Source organism: Piliocolobus tephrosceles, chromosome 14 (genome assembly GCF_002776525.5).
Source record: "Piliocolobus tephrosceles isolate RC106 chromosome 14, ASM277652v3, whole genome shotgun sequence".
Taxonomy (NCBI): domain Eukaryota; kingdom Metazoa; phylum Chordata; class Mammalia; order Primates; family Cercopithecidae; genus Piliocolobus; species Piliocolobus tephrosceles.
Window position 1 is genome coordinate 106,695,394 of NC_045447.1, and position 16,665 is coordinate 106,712,058.

Sequence of the window (16,665 nt, forward strand, 5' to 3'; positions counted from 1 at the left end):
GGAATTGTGTGCGATGCTGGGGTCAGTGATGGAGTGGGAATTGTGTGGAAAGGAGTGGGAGTGGTCCGGGTGCAGTGGTAGGAGGAGAGGCCACGCTGACGATGCCAGGGGTCAGTGATGGAGTGGGAATTGTGTGCGATGCTGGGGTCACTGTCGAGTGGGAATTGGGAATTGGGAATTGGGAATTGTGTGGGATGTGGGGACAGGCACAGCAGGTGGGATGGATCTAGATTATTCTGACTGGATTCTCAGGTCTCTGCCATCTAGTAAAATCGCCACTGCCCACATGTGCTATTAAAATATAAATTAATTACAATTTAAAATCTACTTTCTCGGTCCCACTGGCCACATTTCAAGTGCTCAGTACCCAGTGTGGTTAGTGGTTCTCGTCTTGAGCAATGCAGGACGTTTCTGGCCTGGAATGTTCTGTGGGGCACTGCTGCCCTGGGCCGGGGGCTGTTAGAAGTTCTTGGACAAGCGGGCTTTGGTCACATCCCTGCAGTTAGAGCATGTCTGCTGAGCACTGGGCAGTGGACGCCAGAGAGGGACAGTGGTGGGAGCCTGGCCTGGGAGGGCCCCAGGGCCAACACTGCCTCCCGAGAACCCTCATGCAGGGCCTAGAGACAACAGAGACGTCTATGTTGTTGGTTACAAAACATGAACAAATGTTGACATTAAGTCAGACAACTTGATACGAAGGACGGGAATGTCTGCACCGGAACAGGTGAAAACAGAGTCACAAAGGGGAAGACCAGTGGGAACGAGAAGCTGGGAAGAAGGCAGTTAGTATTGCAGGGTAAGAAGGCTGCGCATTTTCAGTGAACACCCGAGCAGAAATAAATCCAGTGTGCTCATGGCGGAGAGCCCTCGGCTCATGTGTCCTGACCACAAAGGTGCCCGCCCTTTTTTCTGTCTTTTAAATAAGCTTTTCCCTGAATGTGTGACGTCTGTTGAAAATGTCCGTCAGTCACCAGTTCCAGGCTGATGATTCTTCCCAAGCTTCACTTCTTCAGGCCGGGCTGGGTCTCAGTAAGGGGAAGTGGATCATACCTGGATGGGGGTTGCACAGAGGTGGGAGGGGCGGCTGCTCTGGAAGGTTCCTGCGAAGGTCTCACTCGGGTGCAGAAACTGAGGCTTGGCTGTGCCATGAAGGTGCGTGGGCCCTCAGAGCCAGGAACGCTGGGGTGCAGTGAGCTGCGTGTTTGTCACAGACTGTGCTCCTCCTGGCAGCTCCTTGTCCGTGGGGGTCCTGGTGTGTGGTGCATGAGGGATTCAGTGGGCCACATGGTATAGGCTACGCCGTGAGGTCAGTGCAGGGAGCAGCGGCCTCTCGGCTGGACTTCCTGCAGCCGTGACCCCGGAGGAAGGAAGCAGGTGGAACGGGGCTGCCCCTGGGGCTGAGGGCTTTGGGCTGCATGAGCTAAGGTCCTGCTGGGGTCTTGGCACGCTTCCTACTGCTCCTAGCCTCTCCACAGCTATAGGATGGGATGCTTCTGGTGTGGACCTGAGACCAGGGCCTCAGCACCTGGGACTTGGATTGGAGGAGATGCCTCCTCAGGCTGCCAGTGCCTCAGCCAGGGCTCTGCCTTCCCCTGCACAGTGGCCCGAGTCCTGGGCTGTGATAGCACAGTGAGGATGGCTACAGCGTCCCACTGTGGGGTGGCACCCAGGCTGGCTTCTCTGTGGGGCTCCTGCAAGCTGGCTGCACCATCACCCCAGATGCTGCCACCTGTGTCCCCACCTGGCCCACTCTCATCTGGCTTGTCTCTGGTCACATCCCTGATCCAGACACAGAAGCCTTTGCTATGAGCAGATCTAATGGGGTTGATGAGCTCTGTGCTTCCTGGAGGATCTTTCATGGCTCTCCATGACTGTGTGGTGCACAGAGGTACGTTTTCAAATTGAATTGCTACAAGTTTGCTGTGAATTACTTTCGGATAATTACCAGCACGTCTGTCCTGTGACTTGAGGTGCACCATTTCTCTGCTGATGTGATACAGCTGTCCCTTCACACATTCAATGCAAATAGCAAGTGCTGAGTGAGGTGCTGCACAGGCTGTGTACAGCCTGCAAGCTGAGGATGGTGGCTGCAGGCCAAGAACATCTTTCTGGAGGCACCTGGCTGGCCGCTTGGTGGGAGGGCTGAGGTTTTGAGAGGACAGAAGATGGCCTTGAGGGACGATGAGGTTGACCTGTGGGAGTCTCACGCACAAATGAGGATGAGGAAGTCCTGGGGCAGCTGTGCTGGCTCTGCCTTGCAGGGAGTTACCTCTGTCCCGGCACTGAGGTCTGGGCCAGTGGCAAGGATAGAAGGGCGTTTGGATGACCTGGTTTTGATGTGGTGACAGCTCAGGAAGGGCAGGAGAATGAGGCGCTCTTGTTCCTTCCACGAATGTGTTTATGCTTGGTCAGTGCTAGGGGGACAGGGTACCAGGGACTGGGGAGCCATGTCAGGAGGCCAAGTGCTGCAGTGACGGCTGAACGGCAGAGGGGACATCAGAGCCGGCTCAGTGCTGATTCCATTATGGGTGGTGCAGCCTGAGGAGGGGCCCAGAATTCTATAGGAGCAGTGGTGCTGCCTCCACCGGACCTCATGGCCTCCTTGCCTCTCTTGGGTTCTGTCCTAAGGTGGCAAAGCCTAGAACCTGCCCTGGGCCTTGTCTAGCTGTTCCCGAGACAGGCGAGCAGGAGGAGACTCACAAGACTCCGACTCCTCCCTGCTTTTCATTCACATGGAGACTCGGCCTCCCTGGCCGCCCGCCTCCTGCAGGGTCGTTGAGGATGCAGCTGTCCCTTCAACCTACAGCCTCTTGCACCCGTCACCACACAAGTCCCCATCCCAGCAGTTGGTTGAACTCTGGGGCTGTTGTTCCTGTGTCATTTCACAGCAGAGGCCCCTTGGCCCCAGCATCTTCACCCCCTTCTGCATCTTTTACATTTTTTTCATGGTGAGACACGCCTCCTGTGAAATAGAGCATCCAAGAAGAAGGTACACGACCTGTGCTCAGCTAAAGCACAACAATAAACAGCACCCACCCCACTCTGCTAAGAACAGGGAAGGCAGCACCTCAAGAGCCGCCTGACAGCAGCTGGAAGCTACGTGCTCCCACCTTGGGTCTCACTCCCTGAAAACAGCTTGTGTGCCCCGGCAGGTCGACACTGGGTCCCTATGGGGCCTTTCCAGGTTCTAACCTCACACTCCTCCTTCCCACCTGATTTCAGACACCAGAGTCCGTCACTGGCCTCCCTGGGGTGCTGACGCCAGCCCTGCCAGGGGCCCTAGACTGCAGGGGCCTTGCCGTGATGCAGTGAAAACAGCTTGATGTCTGTGTATCTGCTGAGGCTAGAGAGACACTAGCACCTGGCTCTGAGGCCGCTCTTGTTCCTAACATCTGAGATTAGGCTGGGTGCAGTCACTCACGCCTGTCATCCCAGCACTTTGGGAGGCCGAGGCAGGAGGATTGCTTGAGCTTAGGAGGCCTTTGCCGTGAGCCATATCCTGCTGCATGACAGCAAGACCCTGTCTCAAACAAACAAAAGTCCCTGAGATTAGCAGGTGTTGGGTCTTAGAGATGTTCCGGAATCCAGATGAGACTTCCTTCTGGAAGGACCCTGAGGGTGGGAGAGCATGCGGATGGGGCAGAGCTCACTTTCCGCTGAAGTCACCTCTCAGCAAGTTCCACTGGGCGGATGGAAGGGGCCAGATGGAGCTCCCCAGGGAGAGACAGAGGAAATAGTGGGCTCTGTGGGGCCTGGGCCAGCTTTGATCTGGAAGGGACTCTGGGAGTCGGCCCCCAAGGGGATTCCCAGCCAGCCCTCCCCTCCACCTTCGTACTCTCCTGATAATGCGATGCGCCCGTGTGGCGCTCACCATGGCTGAATGTTCCTGTTTGGGGAAAAAAATAGAAGAAACACTTTAGAGAGGAAGGCTGGGGGTGATGATGAGGACAGAGTCGCCAGGGGAAATGGGCTGCGGGCTGCGGCACCAGCAGCAAATAGTAACGGCAGCAGGAGGACGTGGCCTCGGCAGCCTCTGGTCACGTATCTGGGCCAAGGTGGGCAAGGGTGGGGCCACGCCCTGGATATGACCCCGAGGTTACGTGGAACCTTAGGAATGGCCTCACCCACATGCTCACTAGGAGCAGAGGCCTGGGCCAAGCAGGTCTGGCAGGCTGTGCATACCTGCCCCCGGGTGCCAGTGACAGGGACACCGGCCTCGGCCTGCCTGTGAGACCCCCTAAGGTTGGAGCCCGTTCTCTGGGGCTCCCTAGAACAGAGTCCGCTCTGGACTCTGAGCCAGAAGAGAACCTGGTGCCTCATTTCTCCTCCTTCCCAGCTGGGCTGCCCTGCTGCTGAGTGGCCTTGGGGCTGGTTTGGGGCCAGTGGCGACCCTGAGTGTGGGCGGGTCCCCCTGACTGAGCCGTCAGCCTCTGCCCCACCTCACTGACCCCCCTCCCCTGCCCCACTCGTGTCTCTTCTGAGTCAGGGGAGACTGACCGCAGCTGCTTTTGTTAGGGAAGGTCGTTCTGTGGAAAAAAATTGTCTTTTGAAACAAAGATTTTTGAATAATCACAAACACTGAAAAATTGCAAGGACACTACAAAGAACCATTTATTTTCCACAAACCGTTTGAGACTAAGTGGCTGACCTGATTCCCCTGAAGCCCTGAATACTTTCATGTCTGCTTCCTGAAACTAGGGCACGTTCTTGCATCCAGAAGTACCGTCAATCCTCAAGCCCGTCCTCCCATCCTCGGGCCACTCAGGTCCCCAGTTGTCCCAGTGACACCATCGCGAGGCCTCTGGGCCCCTTCTGTGCCTGACTTCCATGTCCTGTCCCTAGGGACGGGCTCAGGCGTCCCTCTGTGGGTGGGTCACAGTCAGGTCTTGTGTCTCCACAGGAATCTCGTGGGAGGGGCTGAGTTTGCCTGAGTTTCCCAGGGGTGCATGGCTTCACCCGCCGGTTAGGCAGATGCTGGCTCTGAGCTTGGTGCAGGGCGCCTGTGGCTTCTCTAAGTGCAGCTCCTCTCACCTTTCACAACTGTACGTGTCTCATGGAGAACGTTTGGGCACGTTGGGAAATATCTTGTGTGTCACCAGGCTTCCCACTTATTTCTTTACCTCTCTGTGGCCTCACGGTTTTCTGTTTTACTCAATGGGTCCTGCTCCACGCATGAGCTGTCCCGTTGCTGCCTAGTGAGTCACTCGAAACGCCCTGGCCCCAGCCTTGGAGGTCAGGGGTCAGGTGCCTGGGCTCAGGGCCCCAGTGAGGTGGGATCGGGTGTTGGCCAGGGCTGCAGTCTCAGACCCTGCCTCAGAACTCAGTTCTGTGCCAGGAGGGCCTCTGCATAGGGTCATTTGTGACATGGCTTCCCCTAGAGCAGATGATCCACAGGAAAGGGAGGGAAAGAGACTGGGTGAGGGAGCCACAGAGGAGAAACGGAGGTAGGGAGAGATGGAGGTAGAGAGGCCACACTTACCCGCCGTCCCCCACCTGATACCAGCAGTGACACCTCATCCCTTCTGCCACCCCCATATGCAAAATGCATGTCAGAGTCTGTGGACGTGTCCCTCAAACCGTCATTGTGTTACTGTTCATTTTGTTGCTCAAAATGCCCCAGATTTGCCAGCGGGAGGCCCTCGGCACTGGCTCCCGTGCCGTTTTGCACGTCCCTGTCACTGAGCACGTCCTCACTGTCAAGCTCATCCTGTCCTCCTCCTGCCCATCCGTGAGCTGCCGCTTCGTGGAGCCTCACTGCGTTCCTGTCCTGGCTGAGCTCCGCGCGCTCCTTGCTGTGGGTGGTGTTGCTCCCAGGCCCTCCTGGTGAACTCAGTTCACAAGTACACATGTGTCTGTGCATTTACACCACGAAGGTGTCGCGAGTCTGCCTGTGCAGTCTGTCTGTGTTTATTCACGTCTGTTGTGCGCTTCACACCAACAGCTCCAATTCCCACCCAGCAAAAAGGTTCCTGTTGAAAATGTTTGCCTCTCCACACCTGAGGAGCCTGGCGTCCACTACTCCTGTATATTTTCTTGTTTGGTCACTTTTGCGGGGTCGCTGGCCTCCAGTGGTGCTGTCACCACCTCCTCTCCCCCACAGCTGTGACTCCCTCTGCGCCTGGCACTGCCCTGAAGCCAGGATGCCCTCTTGCATGGGCACCGCCGCCCTACTGCAGAGGCCTGGCTGGTCCAGCCTGACCTAGCGCGTTTAGGACTGAGGTGCTCAGGAAGGGAGGGGAAGCGCAGGTGGATTTGGAATCTTTGTTCTCCCGTGTTTTCATGTGTTTGTGATCACTACAACTGCAGCCTGGCAAGAGCGGCCCTTCCAAAGGGATCTCTTTCATCAGAAGAAAGAAGGTAGTTATTCCACGAATATTCTCTGCGAGCTCATGATGTTTCCTGGAGACCTTGGGGCTCTTTTACAAATGCCCTCAAGGTTCTGCTTGGTAAATCCGTTTTAAAATTTGCCAGGCATCAGTGCGTACCTTACTGGTCGCTAATTACAAAACGCACATCCTTCCTCCATCCACAACTCGCGTGTGGCCCCGTTCCCCATCTTTGGGCAGCCCCAGACTCAGAGACGTTTCAGGAAAATGCTTGCCCCAAAGCTCCTTGTCACCACTTCTGAGCATAGAGACAAGCAGGAGCCCCTTCCCATCTGCCACCAGCCCCGGGGTGACTAGGAGCTCAGGGAGCCCTGGGGTCCGGTCGAGGGGCTGCTCTGCTTCGCTTTTGGTGCGGACTCTGCGGGAGGCAAGTCAGGCCTGCGTGGTGGTGGTCTTTGCCTTGCCTGGCAAACCCCTGCCGTGCCATCTCTGAGCTGGCCCCGCGGATTTTACACTCAGTGGCAGTGGGGTGGCGAGTGTGTCCTATGTGGATGAGCCAGTGATGGGAAAGCACTTTAGGTAAGGGGTATGGGCCGGCGTGGGCTGATCCCCTGCGATGCTGACAACATGACTGCCTTTACAGATTGAGTCTGGATTCTTCCACGAGAGTGACGTCAAGATCGTGGCCAAGTCCATCCGTGACCGTGTGGCGTTGATCCAGTGGCGGCGGGAGAGGATCTGGCCCGCGCTGCAGCCCAAGGAGCAGCAGGATGTGGGCAGCCCGGACAAGAGCAGGGGTCCGCCGGTGCCCCTGCAGGTCCAGGTGACCTACCATGCACAGACTGGACAGCCCGGGCCACCAGAGCCTGAGGAGCCGGAGGCCGACCAGCACCTCCTGCCGCCTACGTTGCCGACCAGCGCCACCTCCCTGGCCTGTGAGTGCTTACGAGTGGGGTGGCCATGGGTACCCCTCCCACCTAGCCTGCAAAAACCAGCTATTGGGCAAAGAAAAATGAAGTCCTCTCCCTTTATTGGAATGCTCTGTGAGGAAGGGGGTCAGCATAGCGTCCCCTCGGAGGAGACATGGTGCAGCTCTGAGCGGTCCTCACATAGCGTGGGTGATTGCTTTAGCTGTAGGTGGTTCCCGGGAGTCCTGGCTGGGTGCCTGTGCCCCATGACAGGCTTGCCTTCTGCCAGCACCCTTGGTGCCAGGGCATGTCGTGAACTTCATAAGAGAGCAACTTTCAGGGTGGTGGCGCCAGCAGACCCAAGCACTGGGATGTCCAGGGCCTGATTCTGTGACCAGCCTGGGGCCTGTTCCCCCAGCCCGCCATGCAGGGTGTGGACTCTAGGTATGGGTAAGCCTCGTTTCAGGGAAGGGACTGGGGCTTTCTCAACATTTCCCAGTGATCTGTAACCAGAAGGAGATTAAGGCTCACTGAAGTCCATGTTCTCAGGACAGATGGGGACAAATGGGCCCTGAGCCAGCTGGGTCTGGTACAGCCAGTTCAGTCCCACTCTCTGCTATGGATCTGTGGACTGGGGGCAGGTTCCTTAACCCATCTGAGAATGACAGTTCTGGCCCCTTGGGGGCAATGTGAAGGCCAAGTGAGGTGGTGGCTGCGGCTGCTTGGTGGGACATCTGTCCTGGGAACAGAGTGTGCTGCTTGCTGGCTTGGCTTGTGGTTGCCATGGGGATCTGCCATCCCCAGTAGTATCTCCCTTCTAAGGCAAAACCTTTAGGACCTTTTGTATATTTTCAGCAGGGTGTTACTGATGAATTGGCAGGAATCACTTTGGATCAGCCTTCATCTAAGACCATTTAGGGAGAACCTAGCATCTTCTGCACATACAGGCAGGAAAGGTCCTGCCTGTGCCCTCCACATCCCAAGAATTCAGCAGTGAGCTGAGGACCGAGGAACATGGCTTTGTTCATTCTGTGGATACACATGGGATAGAATGACAGAGCCAAGGGACCTGCCCGGGCCAATATTTCAGATCATTCATGTGCAAAGACTGAAATAGTCTGTTTAATTTATTTAATATGCACGTCCTTCATTTATCATTGAAATGGCTAGTTCTTGAAAGTAGGCTATTTAAACTCAAACAAGCAGTCATCATGTCGAGACCGTCTGCCTACTATTTATGTCACTCAAACCTGTGCAGATTTGCTTTGGAGAATAAAATTGGTACATTATTGCTCCATTTTCTGATACATCTAAAAAATTAAAGAGCACAGACTTTTTGTAAGAAAAAATTCTTCATGTCTGACACAGCACGACACACTTTTAAATCATAATTGTGGGTTAAACAATTTCTAGGATGGGAGTTTAAAAATCTTCTTTTTTCGAACTTTGAAGAGACATAGTTTGAGGATATTTCTATATGTTTAGCTTGTGGTCAGATAGTCTAATTCAGGTTTGATCCACTGTGGAAAATCGGATGGAGACATTGACCAACTGATGATTGCAGTTCAGGTGTGGGTGTTCTCTCTGCAGACAGGCCCACTTCCAGACTGAGAAGGATTCTGTGTGTTTTGTGCAGAGGCCATGGCCATGCTTCTCAAAAACACTTTTTTTTTTTTTTTTTTTTCTGAGACGGAGTCTTGCTCTCTTGCCCGGGCTGGAGTGCAGTGGCACGATCTCAGCTCACTGCAAGCTTTGCCTCCCAGGTTCACACCATTCTCCTGCCTCAGCCTTCTAAGTAGCTGGGACTACAGGCTCCCGCCACTGTGCCCAGCTAATTTTTTTGTATTTTTAGTAGAGACGGGGTTTCACTGTGTTAGCCAGGATGGTCTCGATCTCCTGACCTTGTGATCTGCCCTCCTCAGCCTCCCAAAGTGTTGGGATTACAGGTGTGAGCCACCATGCCCAGCTAATTTTGTATTTTTAATACAAAATTTTGTATTTTAATACAAAAATAATAATACAAAACAATAAAAAAAATATAGCCTACCACACACATAGAACACACACAGGCACACATAGAACACACACAAATACATAGGCATACCTAAATATGCACATACATGTGGACACTCGCACATGAACACCTGCACACAGACATGCGTGCCCCACGTGTGTGTACACATGCACACCCACCCTACATGCGCATGGACACATGTATGTATACATGTGAATACCCCCCACAAATGTGAACACATTCACATGCACACATACATGCACACATGTCTGCGCTCATACGTGAATATGCACTTGCACACTCACATCCACATGTGTGCACACATGTACACCTTATCCCCTTCTGTTTCATAATGGATAGCACCCCACATAGCCTTCTGCACCTTGCTCTCAGATGTGCCAGGTAAGAGCAGGAACCCCATAATCCAAGAAGGACCTGGTCTGTGTAACAAGATTGGCACATAGGCACACATTAGTGCATTGGAAGATGCAACAGTATGACAGTATGTCCGTTTTTACAGTTTTCCCTTGTGTTTTCTTAAATTGCCCATCAAGTGTCCTGACCAAGCGGGGGCTTCCTTGGTGACTCCATTTAAGCAGCTGATGACTGTAGTAGCACATTTGCCAATAGTTTCAAAAATGTCTTCTAAAATGTTTAATTGTGTAAGTAACCTGGAGTGCAGTGGCGTAATCTCAGCTCACTGCAACCTCTGCCTCCCAGGTTCAAGTGATTCTCCTGCATCAGCCTCCCTAGTAGCTGGGATTACAGGCATGTGCCACCATGCCCGGCTAATTTTTATATTTTTAGTAGAGACAGGGTTTTGCCCTGTTGGCCAGGTTGGTCTTGAACTCCTGACCTCAAGTGATCTGGCCGCCTCAGCCTCCCAAAGTGCTGGGATTACAGGCATGAGCCACCGTGCCCGATCCATATTCACTTTATTTTTAATTTTTTTAATTTTTAAATTTTTTTTTGAGACGGAGTCTCGCTCTGTCGCCCAGGCTGGAGTGCAGTGGCGGGATCTTGGCTCACTGCAACTGCCATCTCCTGGGTTCAAGCGATTCTCCTGCCTCAGCCTCCTGAGTAGCTGGGACTACAGGTACGTGTCACCATGCCCGGCTAATTTTTTTTGTATTTTTAGTAGAGGCAGGGTTTCACTATGTTAGCCAGGCTGGTCTCAAACCCCTGACCTCGTGATCCTCCTGCCTCAGCCTCCCAAAGTGCTGGGATTACAGGCGTGAGCCACTGTGCTCAGCACGTATTCACTTTAAATATGTAAAATGTGGGCTGGGCATGGTGGCTCCTTTTGGGAGTCAAAGGTGGGTGGGTCACTTGATTCCAGGGGTTTGAGACCAGTCTGGCCTACATGGCGAAACCCCATCTCTACAAAAGATAGAAAAATTAGCCAGGTGTGGTGGTGTATGCCTGTAGTTCTAACTACTTGGGAGGCTGAAGCAGGAGAATTGCTTGAGCCTGGGAGGTCAAAGCTGTAGTGAGCCGTGACCACACCGCTGCACTCCAGTCCGGATGACAGTGCGATCTTGTCTCAAAAAATACATACATACATACATACATACATACATACATACATACATACATACATAAAATGCTGCACATATGGTTAGAATCGCTCTACTTGAAACTCATTGGGTCCACACATGTTCTCCCCTTCCTCCCCATCCTCCTTTCCCCTCCCCTCTCTAAGTGGAAATGACCACTTTAGTGACCACTCAGCTCATTAAAAATCAGAGCTGCCTGTCTGATTGGTTTTGCACAATTAAACCTCAGCATTTCTTATGTCTTCCTAGGTTACAATAGGTTGTATCCATTCCTGGGAAAAGTTATTTTAACGCCAAGCCAACGGGATTTCCCCTTTGTTTAAATTATAAGTGGACACAGTAGTCTGAAACGCAGCTCCTCGCGAAAATAGCGTGGCGTTTGTAAGTGGTACATTCTCAAGTTTCTGTAGCTTTTGGCCTCTGGAAGCAGTAAACCCAAAGTACCGTTTCAGACAGGTTTTCGTTTTCCCCTCGGCTGGCATGACCCCACAGGTGAAGATGTTTCCAGGCACACCGGGGTCCTGTCTGTGCCGCTGCTAGCGGGCGGGTCTGTTTGGGTTTGATGGGGGCCAGGCCAGCCTGAGCCATGTGAGGTCTCTGGGAGAGCTCAGGCCGTGGGCGCTTGGTGCCACCCCTGCCACTGCATGCACTGCACCGGGGAATGGTGGGTGCATTTCCCTCTCAAGGCCTCTCTGTGGGTGTTCGGACACCTTGGCCCCATTTTCCAGCCAAGTTAGTTCTGGTCCCGTGACCTCAATCCCACACAGTGAAGACATCAGCTTTTTCTTACCTTGGACATGCCTTTGGCCTCCCAAGTCCCTTGTTCCCCTAAGAGCTGGAATGTGTGCTTGCTGCCCAGGCCATGGCGGGCTGGTTGTGGGTACCGGCCTTGTGGGAGGGTTGGCACAATGTACCTGCCCTGACATCATGCTGGCCAGACGTGGGCAGCGTTGGAGTGAGGCACAGTGACAGCGTCCCAAGTATAGTTATGTAGCAGCCAACTGTATAAACAGTATGCACGGCTTATTTATGTGATCTGGAGAAACACTCAAACCTTTATTTTGCAGAAGAAACTATGCAGATGAGCCAATGTTTATTCATGTGATATTTGGAGACGTCCACTCTAAGTCCTGCTTTTGTCCTCCCCAGCGGACAGCACCTTCGACAGCGGCCAGGGCTCTACCGTGTACTCGGACTCGCAGAGCAGCCAGCAGAGCGTGGTGCTTGGCTCCCTTGCCGACGCAGCGCCGCCCCCGGCCCAGTGTGTGTGCAGCCCCCCTGTGAGTGAGGGGCCCGTCCTGCCGCAGAGCCTGCCCTCGCTGGGGGCCTACCAGCAGCCCACAGCTGCGGTGAGTCAGAGCGCCACTCCCACCCCCTTCCCCATCCCCACTATCTGTTCTGAGGGCCCTGAGGGCTCTAAATTCTATGATGGGCTGTCCAGGCTGCACTGCACTGTGGTCAGCGTTAAAAGTGGCCTGTGGTCAGTGTCCAGTCACACTTCCCCTGGGGAGACATTCAAAAGCCAGGCCCAGAGGAAAGCCCCGTCCTTGCTGCCACCTGCGGAAGTGCCGGCCGAGTAGCCCTGATGTTCCTGTAAAGACCTACTAGATAGGAAAGACACCCTATTGGAAAATAGACCCCAGGACCCCCAGAGTTTGGGAGGCTGTGATAGAGCTGAGTGGTTCCCCCTGCAGCCACAGTCACGATACCCACTGACTTTGCCCTGGGTCTGCGACATTATCCCAGACTGTTCCACAGATCACGGAAAAGCATGATTTGTAAGAAGGAAACCTGAGATTCGATCTCACTGCCCAGCCTCCTGAGGGGCTCCTGGCACTTCTCTCCCACATACTGTGTAGCGGTTAAAGTCAGAGCTATGAAAATAGGGCGGGGCTGAGGGGAACACCTTCAGGGAGCACGTGTGGCGAAGGAGTGATGGAGCCTCGGGCTGTGACGACGCATGTGGGATGATTCCCACGGGAAAGACTAAGATGAGTGGGGTCACATTCGGCATGTATTTTTTTATTTTGATTTTTTCAAAACACTTTAGAAAGCAAAACACGGTGAAACCCCATCTCTACTAAAAAAAAAAAAAAAAAGAAAGCAAAACAATTGCTCTTTGCAGTCCCAAGTGCCCAGCCACGGAGGGGTTGCCCATGAACCCCAGGCAGTAGATTGGTACCCTTAGAGGGTAGTTTGTTTGTTTATTTATCGGAGATGGAGTCTTGCTTTGTTGCCCAGGCTGGAGTGCAGTGGCACAATCTGTGCTCAGTGTAACCTCCGCCTCCCGGGTTCAAGCGATTCCTCTGCCTCAGCCTCCCGAGTAGGTGGGTTACAGGCACACGCCACCACGCGCAGCTAATATTTGTATTTTTAGTAAAGACGAGGTTTCACCATGTTGGCCAGGCTGGTCTTGAACTGCTGACCTCAGGTGATCCTCCCTCGTCGGCCTCCCAAAGTGCTGGGATTATGGGTGTGAGCCACTGTGTCCGGCCTCAGAGGGTGGTTTATGGGGTGGGCTGTTTCACCTCCCGTGTGAGCCGAGAAGCCCAAGCAGGGACATCACACGTGCAGCCACTGTGTACTCTGGGCCAAGCTCCTTCTTCCCTAGCGAGCAGCTCCTGCCTGGTGCTTTGGCTATGCTGGTTGTCACTCGCACACTGGGCACTGTGGCCCGTCTTCTTGATGCCATCTGAGCGTGGGCACATGGGCTGTTCTGGCCGCCTCTGTCCTGCTGGCTGCCCTGCTGCACCCTTGCATGTGGGATCGCCCTTCACAGGTCTGCTCAGTCAGAGGGTGTAGAAAGGCCCTTTGGAAAAGCAGTTGAAGCTGTTTGCCGAGTCTGCCTTTGCTGACTGCAGCCCCAGCACTCATTTGCAATTTGCATTTGCAGTTTTCTTCATTTCACAAAATGAAGTGAAATATAATATTAAACAGCAGAAAGACCTCATTTAAAGAAAGGTGAGGCTGGATGTGGTGGCTTATGCTTGTAATCCCAGCATTTTGGGAGCCTGAGGCAGGAAGATCACTTGAGCCCAGGAGTTCCAGGCCAGCCTGGGCAAAAAACCAAGACCCTGTCTCTACAACAAATTAAAAAAAAAAAAAGAGAAAAGGCTACTTGCTGCTCCAGAGTGGTGGTTCTTGGCTTTGAGGATTGGCTGAACTGGGGCTGGACTGGAATGTTCTGCCTGGCTCTCATTCCTCCTCAGCCTAGGTTAGGGCTTCCCATGCCATGTGATGCCACAGGAGGCACTCCTGGCCTGGGCTCCCACTGGTTCAAGTCCCTCTCCTGTGGCCTGGGTGATGCTGCTGGTCTCAGCATCAGCCTGGAAGCCAGGATACCTGAGCAGGGACATCACAGGTACAGTCACCTTGGACCAGGGACCCGAGTCTCAATCTTCCTACCTAGTGACACAGAGACAACTTATTCAAAAAGGATGAGGCCTGGAAGGAGTCCCCAGGTGCACTGAGGGCTCTGCCTACCACCCCTGTGCCTTTCCTGGGATGGTTGCCATGGTGATGTGCCTGCAGCGCCCAGTGAAGCAGGAGAAACAGCCAAGGAGAAGCAGCCGCCATGGGGCTGCTTGGGAGCACGAGGCTGTTGGGAGTGGCTGTTGGGAGCACGAGGCCACTTGCTCCTAGGCTGCCAGGCCCTGCCCGAGCTCCTGGGCTGCGCACAGTGCTCAGAGCTGGTAGACAGATGGTCCGGCCCAGTCAGGCCCATCCTCCACTCCCTGGCTTCAGGTGAATCCAGAAGCCCAGCTCGATCCCAGATACACTTGCTCCAACCACTCACACCACGCTGCCTTTCATAAAGGACCCACCGCAAAAGACAAGTGAGGAGAGCAGTTTCGGGCATGTTGTCACTCACGTGATCCAGAGAACCCCACGGGAGAGAATGTTCGTGGCAGGGTGGAACAGCCACCATCCTCTGTAGCCCCGCCTGCTCCTCACATTCTCATTGTTTTGAAGTAAATCCCAGACAGCAAGGCACTTCCCCTGTAAATGATTCAGCCTCCGCCTCTGCACAGTAAGGACTCTTAGAGAACAAAGCCCAGTCCCATTATTACACCAACAAATTAACAAATTCGCAGCATTCCTCAATGGCGGCGAATACCCATTCTGAGAGCTTAGATTTCCCATTCTTTTGTGGTCTGTGTTCGCTCCGCTGCCGGACTGCTCACACGCTGTTCCAGGGCCCAGTTCTCTTCATATCGTCTGTGAGTTGTGTATATGTTTTCATCTGACGTAGTCACAGTCATAGGGACCGTGCGCTTCCCCAGTTTAATGTCCTCGGGAGCCTTTCTCCAGGGTTCTGCAAAGCCTCTGCGCTGGCCTTTGTTGTGGTTGTGCAATGTTCTGTGGGGCTGACGTGCCCGGGCGCCCCTGGGCTGGGGGCTGTGCTGTTCCTGGCCCTTCACTGCTGTGAATGATGCCCAGGGCCCCTCACTGCTTCTGCTGTCATGTTCCTGGGAAGAGGGACCCTGGTGGGGACCAGGCACAGGGATGACACGAGGCTACCCTGCCCCTGCCCGGGAGGGGGCCTGGTGGCCGAGAGCTGCTGCTGAGTGTGGCCCTGGTGCTCTCTGCAGCCTGGCCTGCCGGTGGGCTCCGTCCCAGCCCCCGCCTGCCCTCCGCCTCTCCAGCAGCACTTCCCGGATCCAGCCATGAGCTTCGCCCCCGTGCTGCCGCCGCCCAGCACCCCGCTGCCCACGGGTCCAGGCCAACCAGCACCCCCCGGCCAGCAGGTGGGTGTGGCACCTCCTGTGGCCACTGTCGCTCCAGGCAGGCAGTCAGCTCTGCTGGCCCCTGGGCCCAGGTCTGTGAGCACTTCCCTCAGACCCTTCGCTCACATCCTCTTTGGTTCCCCCAGGTATTCGGTGTGGCCGAGGGATGGGGGTAACTCTCGTATGTGCGTGTGTGTGTGTGTGTGTACGTGTGTGTGTGCGTTTGCGGGCGTGCATAGTGTTTGCAGCACCCTGCACATGGAAGGCTCTGTTCACTCAGAACATCTCTGCAAGATCTGCTGTGCCGTGGCTCCAGGCTGACTGGAGTTATCTGAATGTATGTATGTGTGACTGTGCAAGTGCGTGTGCAGGTATGTGTGAATGTGAGCGTGTCCGTGTACATGTGAGGTTGAAGGTTGATATCCTGTCATGTGTGACCAGTGGGGTGTGCTTGTCTGGGCAGATTGCTGGTCTAAGAGGAGCTACCTTCTCTTCTTCCAGCCTCCTCCGCTGGCCCAGCCGACACCTCTGCCGCAGGTCCTGGCCCCACAGCCCGTGGGCCCCCTCCAGCCAGTGCCCCCCCACCTGCCACCGTACCTGGCTCCAGCCTCCCAGGTGGGGGCTCCTGCTCAGCTGAAGCCCCTCCAGATGCCACAGGCGCCCCTGCAGCCGCTTGCTCAAGTCCCTCCGCAGGTACTTCTAGGTTGATGGCTGCCATCAGTGGTGGCGCACGCTTTGCCAGGCTCTGGCTGGTGCACCAGGACACCCACAGAGGGGGTTGTCTGTGCATGTGACCTGTGGCCTGGGGTCGGGCTGGCCAGGGAGTTGGGGCTGGGCTGGGGAGTCCGGGCCGGGCAGCGTGGGCTTTGTGCACAGTCATGCACCAGGAACGCTCCAGGGACCCACACAACCAGCCACGTATCCCTTGGTGGGTGGCTTGGCTGCTGTCTCCTGCCCTCCAGCCTCACCTTCTCTCCCAACCTGGCAGGCTGATTTTGGTCCTTCCAGGCCATGACACCTTCTGGGCTGTGAGTGTCGGATGGGGCCCTTCAGGGAGGGCGGGCAGCCCAGCACCCCATCACCCGGCACCCTCCCAGCAACATGCCCATCTGCCTCCGTGTACCCATGTGCCCA

General features: G+C 54.8%; 1 protein-coding gene across 1 annotated transcript in view; it reads left to right on the forward strand.

Annotated features, from left to right (window-relative positions):
* WNK2 (WNK lysine deficient protein kinase 2) overlaps positions 1-16,665 on the forward strand; it is an 87,235-nt gene that overhangs the window by 59,189 nt on the left and 11,381 nt on the right. Inside the window, 4 exon segments of the mRNA XM_026447183.1 lie at positions 6,970-7,261; positions 11,954-12,153; positions 15,397-15,552; positions 16,033-16,224. Coding sequence (XP_026302968.1) covers positions 6,970-7,261; positions 11,954-12,153; positions 15,397-15,552; positions 16,033-16,224 — 840 coding nt within the window.